Raw genomic sequence first — 25,171 nt, 5'->3', positions numbered from 1 at the left:
TGACTGACATCCGGCTATGAAGAGCATCTGTGCAGCGCGAGCTGTCAATCGGCAGCTCACGGGAGGAAATAAGTTCATTTTCCTTCCATCAGTGCGACTGCTAGGTGTCTTGAGCCTACCAATGGAGCTCACTGACAGATTCTCAGTTAACTCATTCTGCAGTCAGGAATAGATAGCTCAACACAGAAGAACAGAGAAGGCAAAATGGTGCCAAATTTTTATTGAAACAGAATAGCAAAAATGATTTTTAGTAGTGCATCGCCGCGTCTATAAAAATCTGATCTATAAAAAAAAAAAGATGTGACTCTTGCAAAAACGGGAAGAAATAATAATAAAAAGATCCTGCTCTGAAAGGGTTAATAATACACACAGATATAGAGTGTGATGCAGGTCATGTCAGATGAATGGTTTAATAAAGTTGTTGGAAAAAAAAAAAAAAAGAAGGGCACGCTGCTGACTTGTGGGCGTGGTCAGACGAGGAGGCGTGGGCGGTGTCAGTTCGGGCTGCGCGGTCACTACTCTCATTCATCCCGGACCGGGATATGTTGTGTTGAGTCGGACACCGGACTGATTTCTCCCCGGTACAACAGGGAACATGCTGCGGGTGTGCAGGAAGGCCCGGGCGGCGCTGCTCGCTAAGGTGAGTCCGCAGTAAAGCACGGTATTGGCTCCGAGCAGCCGGCGGCGCTGGGTGTCGGGGATGGGAGTGGCGGACACCTCCAGCCCGGAAGGCGGCGGGGAGACGTCTGTGCTGCGCTGCCCGTGCTTAGCGGTTACACCGGGCCTCATAGAGCACGGCGAACTACTGCTGCACTCAGCCAATCAGAGATGATCCCGGTCATATCAGTAACCAATCACATCGCGCTGGAAAAGCTGATCCGGCCAATCACTGGCAGTTTCAGTGACCTTTCAACTGGTACGTGAGCGACGTGTCCAGTGGCCAATGAAGTGCAGTTTAGCTGTGATTGACGTGCTGCTTAGCCAATAGGAAAGCTCGGCTTTGGCAGGTCGGTCAGGGCTGTACTGTACGTCCTGAGGACAGCTGCTGGCAGAGCGGCATGTCACTGAGGGCAGTGTGCGGAGGCAGAGCGCTGCGGGAGCGCCCAGTGCCGCGGTGTCACCTCCAGGGCTGTGCTCCGGCCTGTCAGCAGCTCAGGGCACACCCTGGCCGCATATACCCCTGGGAGGACGTGACCTTGTAGTGGGTGTCACTCCCAGGGCCTCAGTGACTCACTCACTCCACAGCAGCCCTTGCCTGGCGGAGGAATGCGATGTGGCCTGAGCTCTACAGAAGCCAGAGTAACGCATTTCCCTGTCAGTCTGACCAGTGACATACCTCATGTTACAGGGACAGAAAGGCCGCAGTGCTCAGAGGGGAGGGAGCTCTCAGCATGGTGACCTAGCAGGAGCAAGGACAGGAGAAGAGTGTGCACCATGTAATGGAGGGCGATCACACATCTGATTCACTGAGGACAGCTGCCCCGTGTCCCCCAGTATATGACATCCGCCCCCTGTGTATAACCTATAACCTCTGGCCCCTATGCTCCCCCGGTGTATAATATCCAGCACCTCACCCTCGTTGTATAATTTCGGCCCCCCACCATGCCGTCTGCCTTCACTAACATGTGACACAATGGCCGGTGGTGCAGAGATCACTGATACCAGCGCGGTCCTGTAATAGGAGCCACCGGTGTAAAAAGTCCGTTCGTGACATTTCATCCCTCCTAAATATTCCCCCATCACCTGTGAGTGATATTACTGAGAAGTGGAAGGAATCGCAGCAACTCAGCCACAAAGTGGAGACCCCATGATATTACAGAGCGGGGGAAGGGGGGGGGGCGAAAAGTCACCATCGCTCTGCTGACTCCAGGCCTTCCCTGGTATAACATCGGCACAAACCCTGCGCCCCCGCTGGGAGCTTCATGGCCGAGCAGCTGCATGCAGCCGTACATCACCAAGCACAATGCTCAGCGTTGGATGGAGTGGTGTAAAGCCGCCACCACTGAACTCTAGAGGAGACGTGTTCTGTGCAGTGATGGATCACACTTCTCTATCTGGGTCTGTTGGAGGAATGTGGGTTTGGTGATTCCAGGAGAATGTTACCCGCCTGACTGCATTGTGCCAACTGTACAAATGGTGGAGGAGGATAATGCTATGGGCTGTTATCAAGGGTCGGCATTGGGCCCTTAGTTCCAGTGATGGAAATCTTAATCCTTCAGCACAAGACAATTGCAGCTTCCAGCTTTGTGGGAACAGTTTGGGGAAGATCATTTTCTTTTCCCCATGACTGTGCACAAGGTCCATAAAGTGGGGCTGTGGAGTCGGTATGAAATGGACCAACTCCGACTCCTAAAATATATAATAAATTGGGAATAGTATTTCAATGCAGTTTGTGGGGAATATTTTTTTTCATAAGAATTTGGGAAAGTTATGAAATGTCCTATTCCTGATCTAAGGGTCTAGACTTTTAGCTGAGATGAATCTGTGCAACAGTAAATTTATCACTTAAACATGAGCCGTGTATGAGGGAGTCGGAGGTTCGGCTTACCGACTCCACAGCCCTGCCATAAAGGCATGGATGGGGGAGAACATGAGCACCCGGACCTAAGCCCCATCGAACACCTATAATGAAGATTGTGACTCCGGCCTCCCCCAACATCAGGGTCTGACTTAAGAGATGTTCTTCTAGATAAAGGGGCGAAAATTCCTACAGACTCCGCCATAATCTTGTAGAAATCCTTCCCAGAAGAGCAGGAGCCGTTATATCTGCAGAGGAGCGACTCCATATTAATGTCTGGATGTAGCATGGGAGGTGAGAAAAGCTCCTGTAAGGAGGATATGGAGGGGCACATATGTTTTTCCATGTAGAATGTCTGCAGCAGTGTTTTTATGGTCACATTCCAGTGTGCGGGAATTGGATGTTTCGCCCCCGCACATATTGCCCCCAGTTCGAAACATCCGGGGGTGAAATGTACCTGGGGCGAACTGGTGGGAGCAATTTGCTGGGGGAGAAACTTCCTATAACCCCAGTGTGCGCCCACAAAACTGCAGCGGATGGCCGGATTTGGGGGAGATGCTATAAGGTTAGGAGCTGTGATCAATAGCAGATAACAGGCGTGGGCTGTCCTCACTGTCAGCCCATTGGAACTTTGTGGTGTGTTACTGAGGCAGCCAGGGACCCCACAACTGTCTATGGAGCAATGGAAAGTGGCTCATAGGCTATGTGCCCACGATGCAGAAATGCTCCAGATTTTTCCTGAGCGTTTCTGCATCTCCCTGGCAGAAAAAACGCATGCGGATTGTACATGCGGATTGTACATGCGGATTGTACATGCGGATTGTACATGCATTTTTCCTGCCAGGGACAAGCGTAAGTATGTGCATGCAACATGTTTAAGACTCAGGCAAATTCATTGAGGTTTTCTTCGCTTCAGGAAAAGTCTTTATTTTTTTCTTCCCTGAAACTACTTCACTGGTTGTTTTTCTATCTTTTTTTTCCCCTGGAACTTAAAGGAGTATTCCCATCTCCAAGATCCTATCCCAATATGTAGTAGGTGTAATAATAATAATATTAGCAAATACTTCCAATTAGAAATGTAGTGAATAGTTCTGATTAGGCATGTCGCTTACCCCATGTGCAGGACCTTAGGTATCCATGGTTACGACTAGTGTTGAGCAAGTATGTTCTATTAACCCTTTCGGCGAGTATGCTCGGGCCGAGCTCCGAGTATTTACAGCTGCTCGGTGATGGTTGAATCACTCCCGTGTGCATGATTTGCAACTATTTGACAGTTTTATTACATTTGAGGAATGTGTAAGAAATAGACATTCCTCACATGTAATAAAGCTGTCAAACAGTTGCAAATCATGCACATGGGAGCGATTCAACCATCACCGAGCAGCTGTAAATACTCGGAGCTCGGCCCGAGCATACTCGGACAGAACATACTCGCTCAACACTAGTTACGACCACTGATATAGTGACAGTTCGTTAGCTAGTTGCTAGTGGTCGTAACCGTGGATAAATAAGGTCCTGCACATGGGGTAAGTGACATAGCTAATCAGAAGAACTATACTACATTTCTAATTGGAGGTATTTTCTAATATTATCATGACACTTTTTTTTTCAGCCTTAAAAAAAAACAAACAACTTTTTCTGCACGATCATACAGAGTGATTGCAGATGATAATACAGGGTATTCTTATACACAGCAATGTCTGCTGAATGTGAGAGGTGGCAGGAGCGCGCCCTTGTTTCTGTTTGATAAACGGCTACCAGTGAAGCTTATCTCATCCTAAGGAATTTCTCAGTTTTATCTGATGGCAATTCCATGCACGGTTTACCTTGGATTTGTCTGCATACGATCAGTATGAGCAGCACAGCTCGACATATATCAGGCGATCATTACTATATAATGAGAAGAGAGAGCGGAATGTGGATGGACGGAGATATACACTGCTCAAAAACATAAAGGGAACACTCAAATAACACATCCTAGATCTGAATGAAATATTCTCATTGAATACTTTGTTCTGTACAAAGTTGAATGTGCTGACAACAAAATCACACAAAAATCATCAATGGAAATCAAATTTATTAACCAATGGAGGCCTGGATTTGGAGTCACCCCCAAAATTAAAGTGGAAAAACACACTACAGGCTGATCCAATGTTGATGTAATGTCCTTAAAACAAGTCAAAATGAGGCTCAGTATTGTGTGTGGCCTCCACGTGCCTGTATGACCTCCCTACAACGCCTGGGCATGCTCCTGATGAGGCTGAGTATTGTGTGTGGCCTCCACGTGCCTGTATGACCTCCCTACAACGCCTGGGCATGCTCCTGATGAGGTTGCGGATGGTCTCCTGTGGGATCTCCTCCCAGACCTGGACTAAAGCATCCGCCAACTCCTGGACAGTCTGTGGTGCAACGTGACGTTGGTGGATGGAGTGAGACATGATGTCCCAGATGTCCTCAATCGGATTCAGGTCTGGGGAACGGGCGGGCCAGTCCGTAGCTTCAATGCCTTCAACTTGTAGGAACTGCTGACACACTCCAGCCACATGAGGTCTGGCATTGTCCTGCATTAGGAGGAACCCAGGGCCAACCGCACCAGCATATGGTCTCACAAGGGGTCTGAGGATCTCATCTTGGTACCTAATGGCAGTCAGGCTACCTCTGGCGAGCACATGGAGGGCTGTGTGGTCCTCCAAAGAAATGCCACCCCACCCCACACCATGCCTGACCCACTGCCAAACCGGTCATGCTGAAGGTTGTTGCAGGCAGCAGATCGCTCTCCACGGCTTCTCCAGACTCTGTCACGTCTGTCAGATGTGCTCAGTGTGAACCTGCTTTCATCTGTGAAGAGTACAGGGCGCCAGTGGCGACTTTGCCAATCCTGGTGTTCTGTGGCAAATGCCAAGTGTCCTGCACGGTGTTGGGCTGTGAGCACAACCCCCATCTGTGGACGTCGGGCCCTCATACCACCCTCATGGAGTCGGTTTCTAACAGTTTGTGCAGACTCATGCACATTTGTGGCCTGCTGGAGGTAATTTTGCAGGGCTCTGGCAGTGCTCCTCCTGTTGCTCCTTGCACAAAGGCGGAGAGAGCGGTCCTGCTGCTGGGTTGTTGCCCTCCTACGGCCCCCTCCACGTCTCCTGGTGTACTGGCCTGACTCCTGATAGCGCCTCTGGACACTACGCTGGCAGACACAGCAAACCTTCTTGCCACAGCTCGCATTGATGTGCCATCCTGGAGGAGATCCCACAGGAGACCATCCGCAGCCTCATCAGGAGCACGCCCAGGCGTTGTAGGGAGGTCATACAGGCACGTGGATGCCACACACAATACTCAGCCTCATCAGGAGCATGCCCAGGCGTTGTAGGGAGGTCATACAGGCACGTGGAGGCCACACACAATACTCAGCCTCATTTTCACTTGTTTAAGGACATTACATCAAAGTTGGATCAGCCTGTAGTGTGTTTTTCCACTTTAATTTTGGGGGTGACTCCAAATCCAGGCCCCCATTGGTTAATAAATGTGATTTCCATTGATGATTTTTGTGTGATTTTGTTGTCAGCACATTCAGCTTTCTACAGAACAAAGTATTCAATGAGAATATTTCATTCATTCAGATCTAGGATGTGTTATTTGAGTGTTCCCTTTATTTTTTTTATATTTTATATATAGTTAGATTATATAATATAATATAATATATATATTTATATAATTTTATTTTAAAAAATATATAACATTTTAAAAATATTTATAATCTAATAAAAGAATATATACAACTTTATGATATTTTTTATTATAAATGTTATATATTATAAATATAATTTTTTTTATTTTAGAATTTTTATGTGCATTAACGTGGAAGAAATTATGGCCTTGCTCCCTACCCTTGTTCCTAAACGGATGCATGTGAGAGAGAGAGCGCATGACGTAGCGGGCGTATACCGGGCTCCATGCTTGTACCAGCACAATATTCAGAGCGTATCTTTATCTTGAATATAGTGAATATTTTCCAAGCTCGCCCCGTGGTCCTGCCCGTATATTATATCTCATCACATCGTGCTTTTCCTTGCAGTGACCCCCGGACTGCAGTGCGTTACGGCATCATGAATATTTTATCATTCCTACAGATGGTTTTTTTTTTTTGTTCCTTTGCGCCATGACCTATTTTAATTATTGCATTTTTCCAGGACGTCCCTCCTGACAGCACCATCAGGAGGTCGTCCTTCATATCCTTGATAGGGACAGGAAACACACAAGAGGTTAAAAGGCCCCTCCCTCCACCCTCACTCCAGTGTTTTTCCTGTCCCTATCAGGGACCGACACAGAAGAGGTTACGTACCGGGAGCAGGAGTTCCTGAAGCCGGGGTCCTCGCACTCCTCCCCTCCCTCCTGCCAGGGTCCGGAGGCCGACACCCCGCTGAATCCAGGGGTCCCTCAGCCTTTTTTCCAGTGGGAGTGGAACCATCTTCCCCGCAAAGGGGGCTCTTGGTTCCGGCTGCTGGAGCCCTGCATACTCCAGCGTGCGCAAGATGGCGGAGACGGCACTTCCAGTGACACAGCGATACGCGAACCTCTAGTAACCGGTGTACGTTCCACGGTGGAACGCACTTCCGGAAAATTTGAAAAAAAATGGCGCCAAACTAAAAATTAAAGGAGAAACACCCTTTTTTCTGACGATTCAGATGGAAGACTGGTGAGATCTATTTAAGGGGGGATGGGACTAAGGTCATCAGTCAACCAGCACACCAGCAATGGCAGATCAAACCACTGGTCGTTCTGACACTCTGACTGAACCTCCAGCCCAAGTAAGTTTACTGGGAACTTCCCCTCTTCTCACTTCATTACCATTGATATACCGTAGTAAAAGTCTTGTGCTCCTTGTCTTTTTAGGACAAGGAGACACCTAAAAAAGACTCAATGACATCAGCTCCTAGAAAAGGAGATGCGCCATCTGTAACAAGAAACTACCGGACACATATGGAAAACAGTTATGCTCTACCTGTATTGCAAAAATTGTCAAAGAAGAACATTCCTCCTTCATGTCAGACTTAGTAAGAGCGGAAGTGCAGAGTACTGTCACACTTAGTCGTTCCACAAGCTCCTCAGGGTGCGCCCCGTCTCAAGAGGCCACGTCAGGAGCGGGAGTCCAGTTCTGGGGAAGAAGAGTTGTTGGATTTTTCTGCCCCCGATCGCGACAGGGAAGACTCGCTCATTAACCCTCCAGAAGAGAAGAAAGAAATTCTCTTATCCTGGGAAGATACCGATACACTGTTAACTGCAGTAAGAAACACTATGCAGATAGAAGACACTTACCAACCATGATCAGTGCAGGATGAGATGTTTGGGGGGGTTGAGAACCCGCAGGAATAAGGTTTTTCCCGTGAATAATCACATTAGGGCAATGATCCTGGAAGAGTGGGAGGACACAGAGAAGAAGCTAATAATTCCCAGAAGCTTCAGAACTCGCCTACCATTCGAACCAGAAGATACAAAATTATGGGAGGAAACCTCAAAAATTGATATCCCGATTGCCAGGGTAGCGAAAAAAACATCCATCCCGTTTGAGGATTCATCATCTCTAAAGGATGCAATAGATAGGAAAGCAGACAGTCTCCTTAAAAAGACCTGGGAAACATCTGCAGCAATAATAAAAGCCAATATTGCATCCACTTCAGTTGCAAGATCCATGAGTATATGACTGGAACAACTGGAAGACCATCTGAGGAGGAAGACATCCAGAGAGGAGATCCTCGACTCTATTCCACTACTTAAGATGGCAACAGGGTTCGTCGCCGATGCCTCGGCAGGATCAATAAGATTTGCTGCTCGGAATGGGGCTCTTTCTAGTGCATCCAGAAGAGCAATATGGCTAAAAACCTGGTCAGGTGACAGTCATTCTAAAAGTAAATTATGTGCCATTCCCTTTTCAGGCCCTCCGGGTGTTTGGCCCAGTATTGGATGATATACTGGAGAAGGCCTCAGATGAAAAAAAGGGTTTTCCGGAGGAGAAACCTAAGAAGGTGTCCTCCTTTCGGAAACCTCATTACCAGCAAAAGCAAGAATATTCCGGAAAAGGGAAGTCGGGTAGATGGAGCTACCAGAAGGGAGGTATCTCGAGGAATCCCCTTCCCTCTAGAAGTGCTTACACATGTAGAAGATGACGCCAGGAAAGTGGGAGGAAGACTCCAACTTTTCCACGGAGCTTGAATGAATGTTACCAACAGCCCATGGATTCTCCAATCTATCGCAGAGGGCTACAAGATAGAATTCGGACAGATTCCGCAGGGAAGGTTTCACCTGACAACAACCCATTCTGCCCAGGTCTCCAAAAGGCTGCTAACAGACGTGAGGAAGCTAATAAAATCGGGAGCAGTAATACCAGTACCAAAAGCAGAACAGTTCCTGGGCGATTATTGCACCATAATAAATCTGAAATCTCTAAACAAATCAGTCGTTTACAAAAAATTCTAAATGGAATCAATCAGGTCGACAATTCCCTTAATCGTATACAACATGGTGATGTGTACAATAGATCTCAAAGAGGCCTATTATCATGTCCCAATTCACCGTCACAGTCAAAAATTTATACGGTTTTGCTGTAAAAGAAGGAGACACCATTCTACATTACCAGTTTACTTGTCTTACGTTTGGCCTTTCTTCAGGTCCACGCATCTTAACCAAACTGATGGCCGAAGTTATGGCGTTCGTCAGGGAACAAGGAATATTAATTATTCAGTATCTAGACGACTTCCTGGTATTGGCAGACTCTCCACAGCAGCCAAAGACCAACCTAACCTCAACCATCCTGACTCTGAAAAATTTAGGATGGATTATAAACTGGGAAAAATCACATCTTGTACCAGAAAGAAGAAAGATTATTATTTTTTTTTTTTTTTTGGGAATCCTTCTAGACTCAACAACAAATGTCTTTTCTGCCGGAAAAGAAACAGACAGAGCTCAGAGTCAGGATCAAGAAATCCATGAGGAAAACGAAAGTTACCATTCGGGAATGGATGAAAATCCTGGGTCTCATGACAGCTTCCAGTTGCAGCAACAAATTCTATCAACCTGGAATCGGAAAATGGTCGATCTTGACAAAAAGGTTTCCTTATCAAAGGTAACCAGAAGATCATTGACTTAGTGGACCTCCAAAGACAACCTACAGGAAAGAGTCATGTGGAGGTTGACCCCATTCGTGACTCTCACTACCGATGTGAGCAGCATAGGCTGGGGGGCTCACGTAAACGGTCAATATCTACATGGTACCTGGCGAACGCAGGATCGTCCCAGATCATCAAATCTAAGAGTGCTTCAGGCCGTCTGGGAGGCGTTGAAAAAGGGTCAAAAACATCTAAAAGGTCAACATGTCAGAGTATTAACAGACAACATGACATCAGTAGCCTTCCTCAAACATCAGGGAGCTCCTCGTCACCAGCTTCTACAATCCTTGACGGATTCCAGTGGGCAGAAATATTTCAATATCTGCAGTACATCTAAAAGGCTCTTAAAATACAGTAACAGACTTCCTCAGTCGAGAAACTGTTCTACAATCAGAATGGGAATTGAACTGGGAGGTGTTTCGTCAGGTAACACATCGATGGGGCATTCCACAATGGGATCTTTTCGCTACTCGGAAAGACGCAAAGGCAGGAAAATTCTTCTCCCTCAATCCAGAAGACAGACCAGAAGGGATAGATGCGTTATCTCAGAAATGGAACTTGAATCTAGCATATGCATTCCCTCCTATACCCTTGATACCGTGGGTGCTAAAGAAGATTCAGGAAGACCGAGCCAGGGTTCCCCTTACTGATGAAAATGTCCTTGGAGGATCCAATAATCCTTCCGGAGAGGCAGGACTTGCTGTTTCAGGGCCCAATATTCCATCCAGAAGTGAAATTTCTCCAGTTTTCGGCATGGACCTTGAAAGGCAGATCCTGAGTTCTAGAGGCCTATCAGACGCAGTAATCTCAACCATGCAAAATAGGAAACAGTTAACATCGGCCATCTATACAAAAATCTGGAAGAGATTGTGTTTACAGAACCAAACAGCATCTGAGAGTTCCGTTCCAGACTTCCCTAAAATATTAGAATTCTTGCAGACGGGGTTTGAAAAAGGTCTGAGGCCCAGCACATTAAAAGTACAAATCGCTGCATTGAGCGCTTTCATGGATTACCCACTAGCTCACCATCCATGGGTAGAAAGATTTGTTAAGGCTACAACAAGGTTAAGACCAACAATCAAAACCCATATCCCACCATGGGACTTGAATATGGTCCTAAAGAGCCTATGCAACAAACCCTTCGAGCCTCTCATAGAATCAAACATAAAATTCCTCTCACTTAAGACAGTGTTCCTAGTCGCAATAACCACAGCGAGGAGGATAGGGGAAATTTCAAGCATTCTCAGAGACCCATACTGAAATGCCTAGACGATTGTATTATCCTCAGGTTAGACTCAGCTTTTTTGCCAAAAGTAGTTACCCCTTTCCATATAAATCAGGAGGTAGTTCTACCCTCTTTTTTTTGTCAGGACTATAAGAATGATCAGGAACTAACTTTCCACTCACTTGATGTCAGGAGAGTAGTTCTTCAATACCTAGAGGGTCACGAAGGACTGGCGTATAGATTCCAACCTATTTATACAGTTGGGGGGGGGGGGGGTGGGGAAGCAACAAAATCTACATTAGCAAGAAGTGTCAGATCAGTAATTAGTCTAGCCTATTTAGCCGAGGGGAAGTCCCCTCCAGAAAATATTAGAGCCCATTCTACCAGAGCTGTGTCCTCATCATAGGCAGAAAGAGCAGGGGCATCTGTGGACCAGATCTGCAGAGCGGCAACCTGGACAAATCTGAACACCTTCTGTAAACATTATAAATTGGACATTCTATCAGGCCAAAAGATGGCCTTCGGAAGGAAGGTCCTCCAGGCAGTGGTCCCCCCCTAAATGTATACTCTGGTATTCTCCTGATGGTGCTGTCAGGAGGGATTTCCTGGAAAGTAGGCATTAGACCTACCGGTAATAGGGTTTCCAGTAGTCCCTCATGACAGCACCCATTATATTCCCTCCCTAAATATTCCTAAACAGCTATGTGAAATTAACATAGATTTTTGAACGGCAAATAAAATAGAGTTGCATCCATCCTGGTGTGGTACTTGGAAAATCACTGGAGTGGGGGTGAAGGGAGGGGCCTTTTAACCTCTTGTGTGTTTCCTGTCCCTATCAAGGATATGAAGGACGACCTCCTGATGGTGCTGTCAGAAACCCAATTACCGGTAGGTCTAATGCCTACTTTTTTCTCTCTTCCCAGAGCCATATTTTTTTTTTTTTTTTGTGACAAGTGCATTAAAACAGCAAAAAAAACCCCCCTCCGTTCCGTTTTCCTTTTTCTTTCCCCTAAGACGTTCATATGTTTAAGACATGTGAAGACATTTGTTTAAAAACAAAAATGTTTTGTCACGTATTCTGAGATCTGTAACATAAGTCTTCCATTGATTAAGCCGAGCGAGGGCTCGTGGGTTAAATAACTTTATATTTTGATCTGCGTTTTAGCGATGCGGCAATTCCAAATTTGATTATTTCTACATTTTTTTTTTTTTTTTTTTTTTTTTTTACATCTGAGAAAATATGGATGATTTAATTACCTTTTTTCAAACTTTTTTTTTTTTTTTTTGTGCCATTAGGTGACTTGAACCTGTGATCATCTGGTTACTTGTTCTATGTTCTGCAGTACTGTAATAGTTCAGTATGTAGAAAAGAGTGTGCACCTGAAATGACACAATCAGATATCGGCAGTAGCATTTAAGGGGTTAAGCAGCAATCGGAGCCTCCCTCTGGTCGCTCCTGTGTAAGGTTACGTTCCCACCATTAGTATTTGCTGAGCTTGTGATGTTGCAGGTTTTCTGCACCTTTATAGGTTACTTGTGTATTTTTATGTGCGTTTTTGACGCGCCACCCGCCTAGTCTGATAGCTCCTCAGTGTACCTCCTCCCTGCTGAGGTCTTGCATTACTCAGCACAAGCTGCAGCAGGCAGGGGGTGTGGGAGGTCAGAGATTGAATACACTTGGATAGACACATGAGCTATTTCATTCTGTAGCTGGTCTCACAAATTGTTCCTCTTAATATCAGGATTATATAGCCATTCTGACATGGATTTTCAAAGTAAATACATGAGCCCCATCAGGGCTAGGAGATCTATTTAGTAATGTAGGCAGATTGTATTGTGAAATCTGCTCTAAATCTACAATCACATAATATAGTGCACAGTTCAGGAGATTTCACTCTCATAATTAGGACTGAAGTGTTTGTGCAATGCATGCAGGACTCGCTGCTTATCCTAGCTCCTAAGCCTCCTCCTCAGGCCACTTTTAACCTAGTTTCTGTGCTGTGAGAGAACAGAATCCACTTTGAGTATGAGGTCTCCATCTTGTCTTGTAAGTTTTGTGTCATAGTGATCGAGTAACACTGATGAGCGGGGAGGTTTCCCATTTCTGTTCGCACCCCTAAAGTTCCTATTGGCTAATTTCCTTTGTTTCTGACACTATTTAAAGTGCCTACATGTGCTAATAATTGAGAAATTCTGAGTACACCATACAAGGCTGGGCTGTATTGATTTCCCGAGCGCTCTTAAAACAAATCTTATTAGTTTGGAGTTCGAAAGTCCTAGAAGAGAGTGTAGTTCACTCACAGAATTTGGTGCCGAAACCCGGGATCGAACCAGGAACCTAGAAAAGAGTGTATTTCGCTCACAGTTCCGTGGGTAAAGGATTCTTCTATTCTGTGCCTGAGAATAGTGTGGAAGATGTCTCCATTATGTATCGTGGATGGGTCGGACACAGGAATCCTGTCCACGCACAGAGGACACTTCAGCCTGAATATCTGTAGGAGTTTGTAGACTCAGTCATGGGTTTATAAAGTGGTTTCCCGTCATACAGTGTAGCAGGATCTGTGGGGGTAAGATCCATTATGGCTGGTCTTGATTGTTAGTGACTATACTTCTTCTTTTTTGTAGGAATGCCTGTGTATGAAGACTGCACATAACCCTGTCCGGGTTACAAGAGCGTACGCCACACCAGCATCCGGGTATGACCATTACCAATTTATGAACATGCTATATGGGTGCACGACAGGTGTAGAGCCCTTTCAGATCCATTACCATTTAAAGGTTTTTTTTTAGGGTTGACGATTGACTCTTCCCAACCCAAGGTGTCAGCAGTGCCGAATGGATCCATGTGCTGTGTGAGAGTAGCCGAGCCTCTGTGACCAGAGCCGGCTCCGATCATAACTGTGTAACCTCTTAAATTACGCTGTTAGGCGTAACACCAGCATTTAAGAGGTTTCTAACATGACGGCTGACCCTTTTGTCCTCATCGGCCCCCTGCACAATGTGATTGTGGTGGTTGATGAGTTGCAATGTCCTCAGCTGCTGTGATGTCTCATCAGCACCTCGCTTATCACGTCTTCCATCTTGGCTCACGTGTGAAAACCATCCTGAATCCGTGACTGGACGTCATAGGAGATTGACAATTTTACAGTACAATCGTATTGTGTAGGCGATCAAGTGAACAAAGGTTTAGGGTCCCCTAAGGAGTCTTATGAAAAGTCTACAAAGATTTAAAAAAAAAAAAAAAAAAAAAATGTTTAAATTGACCTTGTTTTTCCCAAAACTGAAATAAATAAAAATATAGCATATTTGGTATCACCGTATTCGTAAATCACAAACTAATAAAATTCCATATGGTGAATGTTTAAAATTAAATAAAATTACAATTTCAAATGGCAGAATCGATAAAAAAAAAAAAAAAAAGAGTAAAAAGAGATGAAGTCTTGCTGATAAAAACGAAAGCTCGTACTGACCTGATACACAATTGTTAGCCAAAAAATAAGTTTTAAATATATTAATAATATATATAATTTATTATTAGATTTTTTTTTTTGGGGGGGGGGTTTGTTTCAATACATTACATGGGAAAATGAATGCTGACAGTCAAAATGATCACTTATCCTGCAAAAAAAAGAACAAGCTCTCATATGTCTGTGAAAAATACAAAGAAAAATTCTAAAAAAAAATCAGTCTTGAGGGGGTTAAATTGGATTATTTTTTTGTCTATTTTATTTACCTGCCAGCATGAATTATCTGTGAGGTTTGTGTCGGCCCCGTATATCTCTGCAGTCGCACAGGATCCAGTATTTTCCAGCATGGTGCAGCTCTGCAGGCGCCGTGTCCTTGACGGCTGCCGCTCACCCTCTGTGTAACGTGAGCCCGGAGGTCTCCATTACTGCATTGTCCTCCTGTGTCCGCTCCATGTCACGCTGTGTAGACACAGTCCATAGTCGCAGTAACGACGCCTTTGTTTTCTTGCAGGCCCTCTGCTGGGAAGATCGTCGCTGCCGGCCTCCTTTTTGCAGGCGGGGGTGTTGGGGGCACCGTACTGTATGCAAAATGGGATCCAAAGTTTCGTGACAGCGTGGAGAAGTCTGTTCCTTACTCTGACAAACTTTTTGAGCTCGCCCTTGGAGCAGCGCCATATAACGTACCAGTGCCAAAGAAACCAGTAAGTTGGCTCGTGGCCGCATGGAAGGAATTTGCAATTCGTAAGAGTCAGTCTGGTTCCCAGCAGGAGCGGAGATGGTAATGGCCATGTTCCTGTAGTTTTTGGCCCTAGAGATGAGCTGTGGTTGCCCTCAGTGGTACCAAGCACGGCCACAGGAACCCAATAATAGACCACATTCTGCTGATCTGTTAAGGGTTCTGAAGGTCGGACCCCCACCAATGAAACATTGATGACCTTGGCCAAAATTCGGACCTGTCGCTTCACCCTTAGCTGTAAGATATCGTCACATCTACCATTTTTATGAAAATACTAGATTATACTCTGGAAATCCATCGTTCCCCCATCTGTCCTATCCTGTCCTCCGAGGGGGGTAGTATTGTGAATTTTATTTATTTTTTTTAACCCCTAAACTTGGGTCATGTACGATTTTTCTTTTTTAGGTGAAGGCCTCCGGTCCACTAAAGATCTCTTCGGTATCGGAAGTGATGAAGGAATCCAAACAACCCAAAAAAGAAAGTATTGAGGCGTCGTCTGCTCCTGGGCCAAATGCCGAAAGTAAATTTTTTTTTATTTTGTCCTTTTATCCCGGTTATTTTTCGATCGTTATTACATTTTTTTTTCTTCTTTTCCTCGCAGCTCCATCACATGTAGCGCAGATCATTTCTGCCACCGGTGATGCAGTCTCAGTCCCAGCATCTGCGGTGCATGAAGAAGAGGGACCCAAGGTATCGGAGGCAGGAGACCACAAGACGAAACTCCCTGCAGGTACATGCACAACGCCTGGACTGATCGTCACTATTTATATAATCCTGATAGCAGATGTCCAAAATCAGAAATGTAGGCAGATTTCACATTCGGTTTTTGCCCAACTGCGCTGCTGCGAGGGGATTGTAAAGACCCCAAACTTTGCTTTAGTCTGTGCATCTACTGCATGTAATGTCCAGAATCGCTCATCTGATCTCATCCTCTTGTTTCTTCCACAAAGAACAATGTAAGGAGTGCGACCATGAGGAATCCCACCACCTGAAGGAACGTCCGGCGGAGGAGGTGGCCGCCCGCCTCGTACAGCAGGAGAAGGAGGAGAAGGAAAAAATTGAATGTAAGTCGTAAGTGATTAATTGCTGTGAATTGTCGGATTTTTTTTTTTTCCCTCTCGGGCTCTGAGTGCTTCTTGTGTTTTTCCTCTCGGGCTTTGCGCGGGTCCTATTTTATGCTTCCTTTGGAAATCTATGCCAGTATTCTCCCACGGCATGTCTCAGATGTACGCCTCGGACGTATGCCACGGTACTGGTATAATTCACACATTGCCACTTTCTCCAGTGCAGTTTTGAGAGCTGTAAAGCGCTGGGCTGTTTGGAGAGAGACAGATGCTTGGCCTCCTTTCTTATATCCTCCTCCTTGTCTCTTCAGCTGTAGCCGCGTTACTCGAGGAGGCGCTGAGCAGCACGGCCCGCGTCACCCTTCAGGCCATCACTTCCCAGGAGTCGGCTGTACAGGCGGTGAACTTTCATGCCCAGAAGTTGCGTGAAGCAATGGATGACACCCAGGTGAGTGTACACCGGGCTCTGCTACCTCTGTGTGGCTGGATCCTTCCTATCTGGTGACGGCAGCCTCCTTCTCTGATCCCCAGGTTTCGGCTGAGCAGAAGTCTTTGCAGTGGCGAGATTTGGAGGATGCCTTGAAGGTGCGCAGCAAAGCTGTGGATGAGGCAGCTGATGCCCTTCTCAAAGCAAAGTTCGTATCAGCCGGTTCTGTGCGTCCTATATAAGCTGGAAATGCAGTGATATATTGTACCCATGATGCCGCCTGCGCTATATAGACCTAAATTATCTTACAATACATGGTCATTGACGTCATCTTATTTCTTGCTTCAGGGAGGAGCTGGAGCGGATGCGGAGCGTCATCGACGGCACCAAGAAGAACACTGTCAATGGCGCCAAACCTCACATCATGTCAGCCGAGGAAAATCTGCATCGTATGATCGTGGACCTGGATAATGTGGTTAAAAAGGTACAATGTGGCTTGAGTAATACATGCAGACTTATGATGTCCGCTTTATTGTAAAGAGACTGAGCGATTCTGGGCATGAAATAAAGTTTGCAGCGAACAGCTTTACTTAAAGGGACCCTCCGCCCTGACACTTGTCATGTATAATGGTTGCCTTACCTGGTGCCATCCGCTACGATACCAGCATACGGTCATCCTGCATCCAAGATAGCGGCGAGAGAAGCACAGTGGTAAGCCTGGATCACGCTTCGCCTGCATAATGAGTGTATAGGGGTCTTATAACTACTCACATTACAATAGTGTGGGTCTCACAACAATTCTCTGTCCAAACCCCTTACTGCACCCGTAAATCAGGGTCTCTGGGTAGTTAAGGATATGCAGTGAAAGCCTGGACATCTCATCGTGTGCCCACCAGATGACCACCTTGTCCACCAGGATCGAAGGAGAAAAACTCTAATCCAAAGTGTCTGGCATCAGTAAATGCAATAAATTGTGATATTGTGCTGGGAAATGTAGTCCTTTCATGTCACCCCCCCCCCCCGCTGTGCCGAGAAGGGCCCTTGAGTGACCACCCATGCACTGTGTAAATAGTACATGCCTACTGTGAAACATGGTGGCAGCCACTCTATTTATCCACGTGACCTTTTACTCATCCGTTCCCACTTTTTTTTTTTTGCAAGAGATGGGGTGGTGGATGAGATGGGGAACGCCGCCATAAAAAGATCAGCTTTACATACTCTGTGATTATCACTGTATCTTTACTCTCCGGTGCCTGCTGACCCTTGTCTTGTTGCCGCAGGTACAATCTGCTCAGTCTGAAGCGAAGATCGTGGCTCAGTACCACGAACTGGTGGCAGCTGCCCGAGAAGATTTCAAGAAGGAGCTGGATAGTATTACGCCGGAGGTGCAGCCGGGCTGGAAAGGACTCAGTAAGTGTCTGTGTCGTGAATCTCATCGTAGTTAGCCAAAACCACATTTATATCATGTTTGCACCACAATAATGATGAGGACGTCTTGGATGTCAGAAGTTGGCATCACAGAAATGTCGGCCCGTCTAGGATGTTGGGACGATAGTTTGGTGCATGTGACGCCGCTGCAGCAGGAGACAAATGTTGTCTCGGGGTCTTCATTGAGAACCAGACAACCTCCATGAGCTTTCTCCAGGGGGTGAGACATTGAATCACCTTCTGTGATGCCTCCTGTCAGACTTCATCATGTCCAGGGGCTATTAGGGGGATAATTTGGAAAGTGTTAGTGGGCTAACGGGGGGGGGGGGGGGTGTTACGCTACACTGCACGTTGTGGCTTTACGCTGGGGGGTTGTAATCTTCCGCTGCCGGCATGTAATTCTACCAGTACTCGCTGATAAACCAATGTCTATGGGGGTTACCAGATAGTCCCCTGCTGTCGTGGGATGAAGATGGTGACTCTCTTCATATTTTGGAGGAACAACGTGCGGGGGGGGGGGGGGGACAGAGGAGGAGGAGCAGCGTGCTGGAGGGGGGGACAGAGGAGGAGGAGCAGCGTGCTGGAGGGGGGGACAGAGGAGGAGGAGCAGCGTGCAGGAGGGGGGGACAGAGGAGGAGGAGCAGCCTGCAGGAGGGGGGGACTGAGGAGGAGCAGCGTGCAGGGGGGGTGACTGAGGAGGAGGAGCAGCGTGCAGGAGGGGGGGCAGAGGAGTCTGGCAGCGGCTCTCTGAGAACCCAGGAACACTCGGTCGATCTGCACATTCCTGGATTTGGGGGAAATAGTTGGTGGGTGAACAATGCAATGTGTTTGGGTGACGTCCTTGTCATCTGGGTCAAGATGGAGACATTAGTACAATCCCCTCGTCTGTGGCGTCAGCACTCGGGGGTCACAACCAGAGGAATGTATCAGGTGACTGGTAACAGCGCATGGATTTTGCTTGTTCCCCCCCATATGTCCTATGTTACTAGATGATAACTTCATGGTGCATGGGGGGTGGCTTCCTGATGCTGGGGGATTACACCCTATTACTGCATATTGCCCTCGCTGCAGACGGCGCTTTCTTGCCCGAGCCCTCGCTGCAGACGGCGCTTTCTCCCGACAAGCCTGCGCTGCCATCTCCCCCATAAGGCTACGTTCTTAGTTTACACTATCAATTTTGCCGGATAGACTTCCTGTAATGCATACATTTCCAGGAGGAGCAGCAGAGGAAGGACAGAATGCAGTTGTAAGTCCCTTTCCATTTAGTACATGCTCAGTATTACTATGTTACATCGGTTTGATTCGCTCTTTCTGGCATTGGCTTTCTTCACTCGGCCTCCAGCGCACCTCCCCCGCGCCGCACACATTAGCATTTCAGGGTGCATAGTAAAAATGGGGGATGGGATCATGGATGACCTTCTGTATGTGAAGGGCATGAGCGGGACGTATGCTGGAGGATGGGGGTTGTGGCTTCTCTGCACGTAGAGTCTCGTAGCTCTGCGGACCGGCATTAACCTCTCTAAACCTTCCTTTTTCTGTTTCAGAGATTTCCGATCTAGGTGAGTCCTGCTCCTGTCTCCTCCTAACACTGACTCCTTCCTGTCCTCTGCCCCCCCTCCCCCGTGTCCTCTGCCCCCCCTCCCCCGTGTCCTCTGTCACCGTGTCCTCTGCATGTCACACCGTGTTGTCTGCCTGCGTCCTCTGTAGCTCCCTCCGTGTAATGTGCTGGTCAGATGAGTAAGTAATGGAGTCACATATTGCTGCGGATCCGTGTGGCGCTATCACTGCGACGGGGCAGAACGTGCGCTCAGCCTGATCAAATGTCAGGCACAGGGGCTCCCCTCTCTCTTTCTCCGGAGGACCTGTCCTGTCATGTATTACACACACAAACATATTCTTTTGAATGTGTAATACTTAATTTCTCCTGCGGTGGTGCTGTAGAGAAACTGCTCGCTTGCTGCCGGGTTTCTGCACCCATCACAGCTGATCATCTAAGGACCCCTAAGACAAGTCTGGATTGTCCAACGCGGTGCGATTGTGACCACTTCTATAGTCAGTGCTGCAGGACATTTTGTTTATCCCCGGTGCAGTAGAGCCAGGATTGCCCCTTTTGGCATCATGATTTCTCATGTGTTGGCATGATGGGGGTGGTAGTGGGGGCACAACATGGAGTTTCTCCTTCTCTTTTCTTATGTTCCGCTTTCTTAATCCTGCAAATTCCATCGTTTATTTTTTTACTACGAATCGATGAAAGTTAAATTCTCGGCTGTGTGATGTAGAGGACTGGCGCGGCCGCAGCTGCATCTCTCGGATAGTCCGATGCCGTCACACCCGGCTCTTCAACCCGCGTTACATTATACGTCATCTTCTCCACTCACATCCAAAGCTGCATTCATAATCTCGCACAAGCGGCCGGATCTGCTGGTGATGATCTTGCAGCTCTGGATGTGACTGGAGCAGAAGACTACCTATATCAAAGTAATGCAAGTGAAGCTAAACTGGAAAGGATGCCGTTACCTACCGGAGCGGTGGGAAAATAAAAATGACCGTACGACCGACCACCTGTATATATTGTGACTGCCCTTGTCCTGTGCAGCCGGCAAGCTGAGCACCGAGGACCTGAACTCGCTGATCGCCCATGCCCACCGCCGCATCGACCAGTTACACAAGCAGCTGGCAGACTACCGGGTGCGAGAGAAGCAGCACATCGAAGCCGCTCTAGAGAAGCAGAAGCTGGAGGACAACAGAGCGCTGGAGAGCGCCGTGTCCAAGTCGCTGGAGCATTACCGGGCCGAGATCAGACTGGAGCAGGACAAGAAGGTACGGGCGGGGGGCCGGCGGTCCCTCCATGGAGGAGAGGATCTATTTTTTTTGCATTTCTTGTTATGTATAAATCCTGATCCATTTCAGGCGGAAGAAGTGCGGGAAGTGATGGAGGCCGAGATGAGGACTCAGCTGCGCAGACAGGCTGCCGCGCACACGGACCACCTGCGAGACGTCCTTGGGGTCCAGGAGCAGGAGTTGAAGGCTGAGTTCCAGCTGGTGAGGCCGGCACCCGGCTCGGGGTGTTGGCGATTTGGCCGCGGCTTTAGCAGGACCGGACTGACCTTGATCTTCTCACCCACAGTCGCTGTCCGAGAAGCTGTCGGAGCAGGAGATGCAGTTCAGACATCTGTCCCAGGAGCAGGTGGACGGCTTCACGCTGGACATTAACACGGCCTACGCCAGGCTGAAGGGCATCGAGGAGGCTGTGGAGGGTAAGGTTTCACTTGGAAACTCTGATTTATGAATTATTTCCAGGACCGTCATAGGGTATTCCCACTAAGCGTAAGCCCCATACACATTAGACTACTGTCGGCCGCACTCGCCAATATCGTCAGGTTCAGCCGACGGTCTAATGTGTATGGGGGCGCTGGTAAACGGATGGGCGGGGAGATTCCTGTTGCTGGCATTCTCATAGAGAACACAGGAGCCCTTGGCCGAACAAGCGCTCCTGTGCACGGGAGACTCGGCCAACATGGTTGTCAGCGACTTTATAATAGAGAACATAGTCATGTTGGCCGGCTCTCCCATAGTGCTGCTGTCAGCAGAACAGTCGTTCACCTGACCTCCATCTAATGTGTATGGCGGCCCAGTGTCTGATCTTGAGATCGCTGCAGCTGCTTCCTCCAGTGATTGGTGAAGGTCTGCGCTGACACCCGGCTAAGCTGTCTCCACAACTGGTCAGATAAGGGGGCGGCTTCCGTCTTTTTGCGCACCTCTGAGGGTCTCCTATAAGAATTTTATAGATTGCAAATGCCCATAATTCTTAGGAGACATATCAATAGACTAATTTAACTTTTTAAAGTTAAAATGACTGTTCAAACCAAGCACCGCACCTTGTAGGTGAAAGAGACCTATTAAAAATCAAATTCAGATTCCAGATCCATTGCAGAAATGATCATTTACTTACATATGCTAATGAAGTGCTCGGTGCATCCTGGGCGTGGCCGAGTTGGTCAGTGCAACCTTGCCATCTATCTCCGCCTTGACAACTCTGGATTAAATGGAGGCAGAGGAGAATGAAGATGGATGGAAATCAAGTGCGTGGGAAGATGCGTTGGACTGTCCGGCCCGGGGGGAGCACCGTGTCTCGTTAGCACTGATGGGTATATAGAACTATTTCTGGCAAATGCAGCAATGGATTTGGTAATACAATGTCTTTATTAGCTCCCCTACACGCTGCTGTGCTTGGTTTGAACAGTCATTTTAGGTCCAGAATTTGTGCTTATAAAACTCTTTATATATTTTGGCCGTGTTCAGAGCTCCAGATCCTCCGCATAGACCTAGAGCTCAATGATAGAATGCTGGCTGCCTGCAGTCACCACTAGAGGGAGCTGATGAGCTGAGTGCACACAGATTCATTATTCAACTGCATACCGTGAGCTCCCCCTAGTGGTGGCTGCAGGCATTTGTGGGAGGCATTTTTTTCCCGATCTGTCTGTTCATATATGTGCTTGTTGGTAATGGCTGGCGTGTCTACATCCAGGCACGGAGGTAGGGTCTCTGCTGTAATAACGCCTTTGTGTGTTGCTCTGGTGCAGGACATGCCGTCGCCGAAGAGGAGGCCAGAAAAGCCCATCACTTGTGGCTCTCCATCGAAGCCTTAAAATTTACATTGCGATCCGCCTCAGGTGAACACCCCACCGAACCCCTAGAGGGCGCCGTCCAGGGAATAAGAGCAAGCTGCTCCAGCAACGAATTTACAGAAGCCCTGACCGCCGCTCTACCCCAAGAGTCCCTGCAGCGCGGCATCTACAGCGAGGAGGCGCTCAGAGCCCGTTTTTATACCGTCCGTAATCTCGCCCGCCGGGTGGCGCTGATAGATGAAACTAGAAACAGTCTGTACCAGTACTTCCTCTCCTACGTACAGTCCATCCTCATGTTTGAGCCTAAACAGCTGCACCCGCCCGGCGAGCTGAGCGCCGAGGACCTGGACACCTTTAAATTACTTTCTTACGCCTCTTATTGCATCGAACACGGAGACCTGGAGCTGGCGGCAAAACTTGTGAACCAGCTGCGAGGGGAATCCAGACGGGTGGCTCACGACTGGTTAACCGAGGCTCGACTCACCCTCGAAACAAAGCAAGTCATCGACATCCTGTCCGCCTACGCCAGCGCTGTGGGACTGGGCACAACACAAGTGCAGTAACGTAAAGGTCCCACACAGAGAAAACCTCATTAAGTTCTGGTTGTTTTGGCGTTTATGTAAATTATACAGATCACCGTAGAGATTTGTTTGCACTCTGACGACCTCTCTCCGAAACGACAGCCCGCACCTTCTATCATGTCTGCAAACCACGGGGACGTCACGCCCTGCACCCTGTATTTTGTTTTTTAAGTATTCAGGTTTTACTGATCCAACCAATATGAGAATAATTCTAATAATTTACTGTTTATGCCTCATGGAACATCTGAATAAATCAGAAATCAGTTTCCGTGCTCTTTTTTTTCTTTTTAAGTGTTGAGGGGTATTCCCATCTCCAAGATCCTATTCCAATATGTAGTAGGTGTAATTATGTTAATATTAGCAAATACCTCCAATTAAAAATGTAGTATAGTTCTTCTGATTCGTAATATTGCTTACCCCATGTGCAGGGCATTGCATTAGCTTAGGTATCCATGGTTTTGACCAGTAGCAACTAACTCGCTATGAGGTTGTAACCATGGATACTTAAGATATTGCATTGCCCTGCACATGCAATAAGTGACATAGCTTCTCTTAAGTATCCATGGTTACGACATCTCATATAGTGAGTTAGCTAGTTGTTAATGGTCATAACCATGGATACCTAAGCTACTGCAATGCCTGCACATGAGGTAAACGACATAGCGAATTAGAAGAACTATACTACATTTCTAATTGGAGGTATTTGGTAATATTACTGTTATTAGACCTACTATTTATTGCGATAGGATCTTGGAGATGGGAATACCACTTTAAATCCGAAATCTTTTCAGCTTCTTATTGCCTACAATGTACCACGGACCACATATATTACACAAGAGGCCATTTCTTCCAGCTCCTTGCTTGGGATCGGAGCACCTTATTGTGCAAAATTTGTCTAATGCATACAATGCCTTTTAATAGCTTGTCCAGGGAATGAAAAAAGGGAAAATTCCTCACTATCCTCTGCAATTTAGTGTCTGGCATTTCAGCTCTGCCTTATTTTTGAGCCTGCGCCTGCGGTATCTGAGCCCATGGACAAGAATGGCGCCAGATGAGGCACATCCACTTATACCTGAAAGCCGGTGTCTCACCATGCGTTTTACAGACCCTTATCTATTACCCCCTCCCTAAACAGACACATGATATGCCAACCATAGTGCAACAGGAGCAAAGTAGGCCTTGCCACTAGCTGAAAAAGGTGTAGACTCCACCACATGGTGGACTGAACCTTCTCATTGGACACTAGGCAACTCCGTTTCATACCAAAAGCAGTAGGAGAGCAACCCAACAAGGCACATTAACTACCTGAAGCCAGGGAAGAAAAGGCATAGCCCACAGCAAAGCAGAACGAACCCTGGGGTCAAGATAACAAATATAATGGGAGCCATATCTCCCAAAAGTTTTCAACAAGAAATGTTCTTGTTGATAGAATCGGGGGACAAAAAAAATAGTAGGACGTTCTAGAGCAGTGTGGTTAAGAGCAACAGCGGACAACCTAGTAGACTGCCTGGAATACCATACGCCCCTAGCTGGTATTGACAGAAGCCACATGGTGGATCTTGTAGACTAACACAGTGTGGGCCGACACTCACTTGGTAGCCTTGTGGAGCTGGTGGCTTGATGCCTCACTGCCCACTCTTGTGGAATGAGTTGTAACCCGAAAGGGTAGAGGTTTGGCCTTGTAGCCTTCCGCAATAGCCAACCAGATTGATTTTTGAAAATCTTGGTGGCTCATAGGCCCTTCGAGGAAGACTTCTTTAACGCAAAGATAATCCCTAATGACTGACTAAATCCAGACTGGAGACAACACTCCCGAGGATGAACTAGAAATGGACAAAAGGAGGAGAGGACAATGACCTTATTGATGTGGAAAGCTTAGACTGCCTTTGAAAAAAAAAAGGATGACACAGGCCTAAAACCCCCTTTTCTATGATGGAGAA

The 25,171-nt window shown here is 47.2% G+C and overlaps 1 protein-coding gene across 2 annotated transcripts; it reads left to right on the top strand.

Annotated features, from left to right (window-relative positions):
- Window positions 1-438: 438 nt before the first annotated feature.
- Window positions 439-23,497, top strand: IMMT (inner membrane mitochondrial protein). 2 transcript variants are annotated; one of them, XM_073649131.1, is made up of 15 exons: window positions 439-640; window positions 13,526-13,596; window positions 14,879-15,068; window positions 15,509-15,623; window positions 15,705-15,833; window positions 16,054-16,167; window positions 16,479-16,615; window positions 16,699-16,802; window positions 16,943-17,078; window positions 17,875-18,004; window positions 19,567-19,581; window positions 20,619-20,842; window positions 20,933-21,064; window positions 21,150-21,279; window positions 22,606-23,497. In XM_073649131.1, the coding sequence occupies exons 1-15, from the start codon at window positions 596-598 to the stop codon at window positions 23,211-23,213; spliced, it is 2,280 nt and encodes a 759-aa protein (XP_073505232.1). In that variant the 5' UTR covers window positions 439-595; the 3' UTR covers window positions 23,214-23,497. The 2 variants fall into 2 exon arrangements, with proteins under 2 accessions (XP_073505232.1, XP_073505233.1); XM_073649132.1 differs by lacking the exon at window positions 19,567-19,581 and having other exon boundaries at window positions 440-640.
- The last annotated feature ends 1,674 nt before the right edge of the window (window positions 23,498-25,171 follow it).

This window comes from Phyllobates terribilis, unplaced genomic scaffold (genome assembly GCF_046119375.1).
Source record: "Phyllobates terribilis strain yellow unplaced genomic scaffold, ASM4611937v1 Scaffold_1__5_contigs__length_1240528914, whole genome shotgun sequence".
Lineage (NCBI taxonomy): Eukaryota > Metazoa > Chordata > Amphibia > Anura > Dendrobatidae > Phyllobates > Phyllobates terribilis.
The sequence above is the reverse complement of the archived record's forward strand: the minus strand, read 5'-3'. Positions and strand labels throughout refer to the sequence as shown.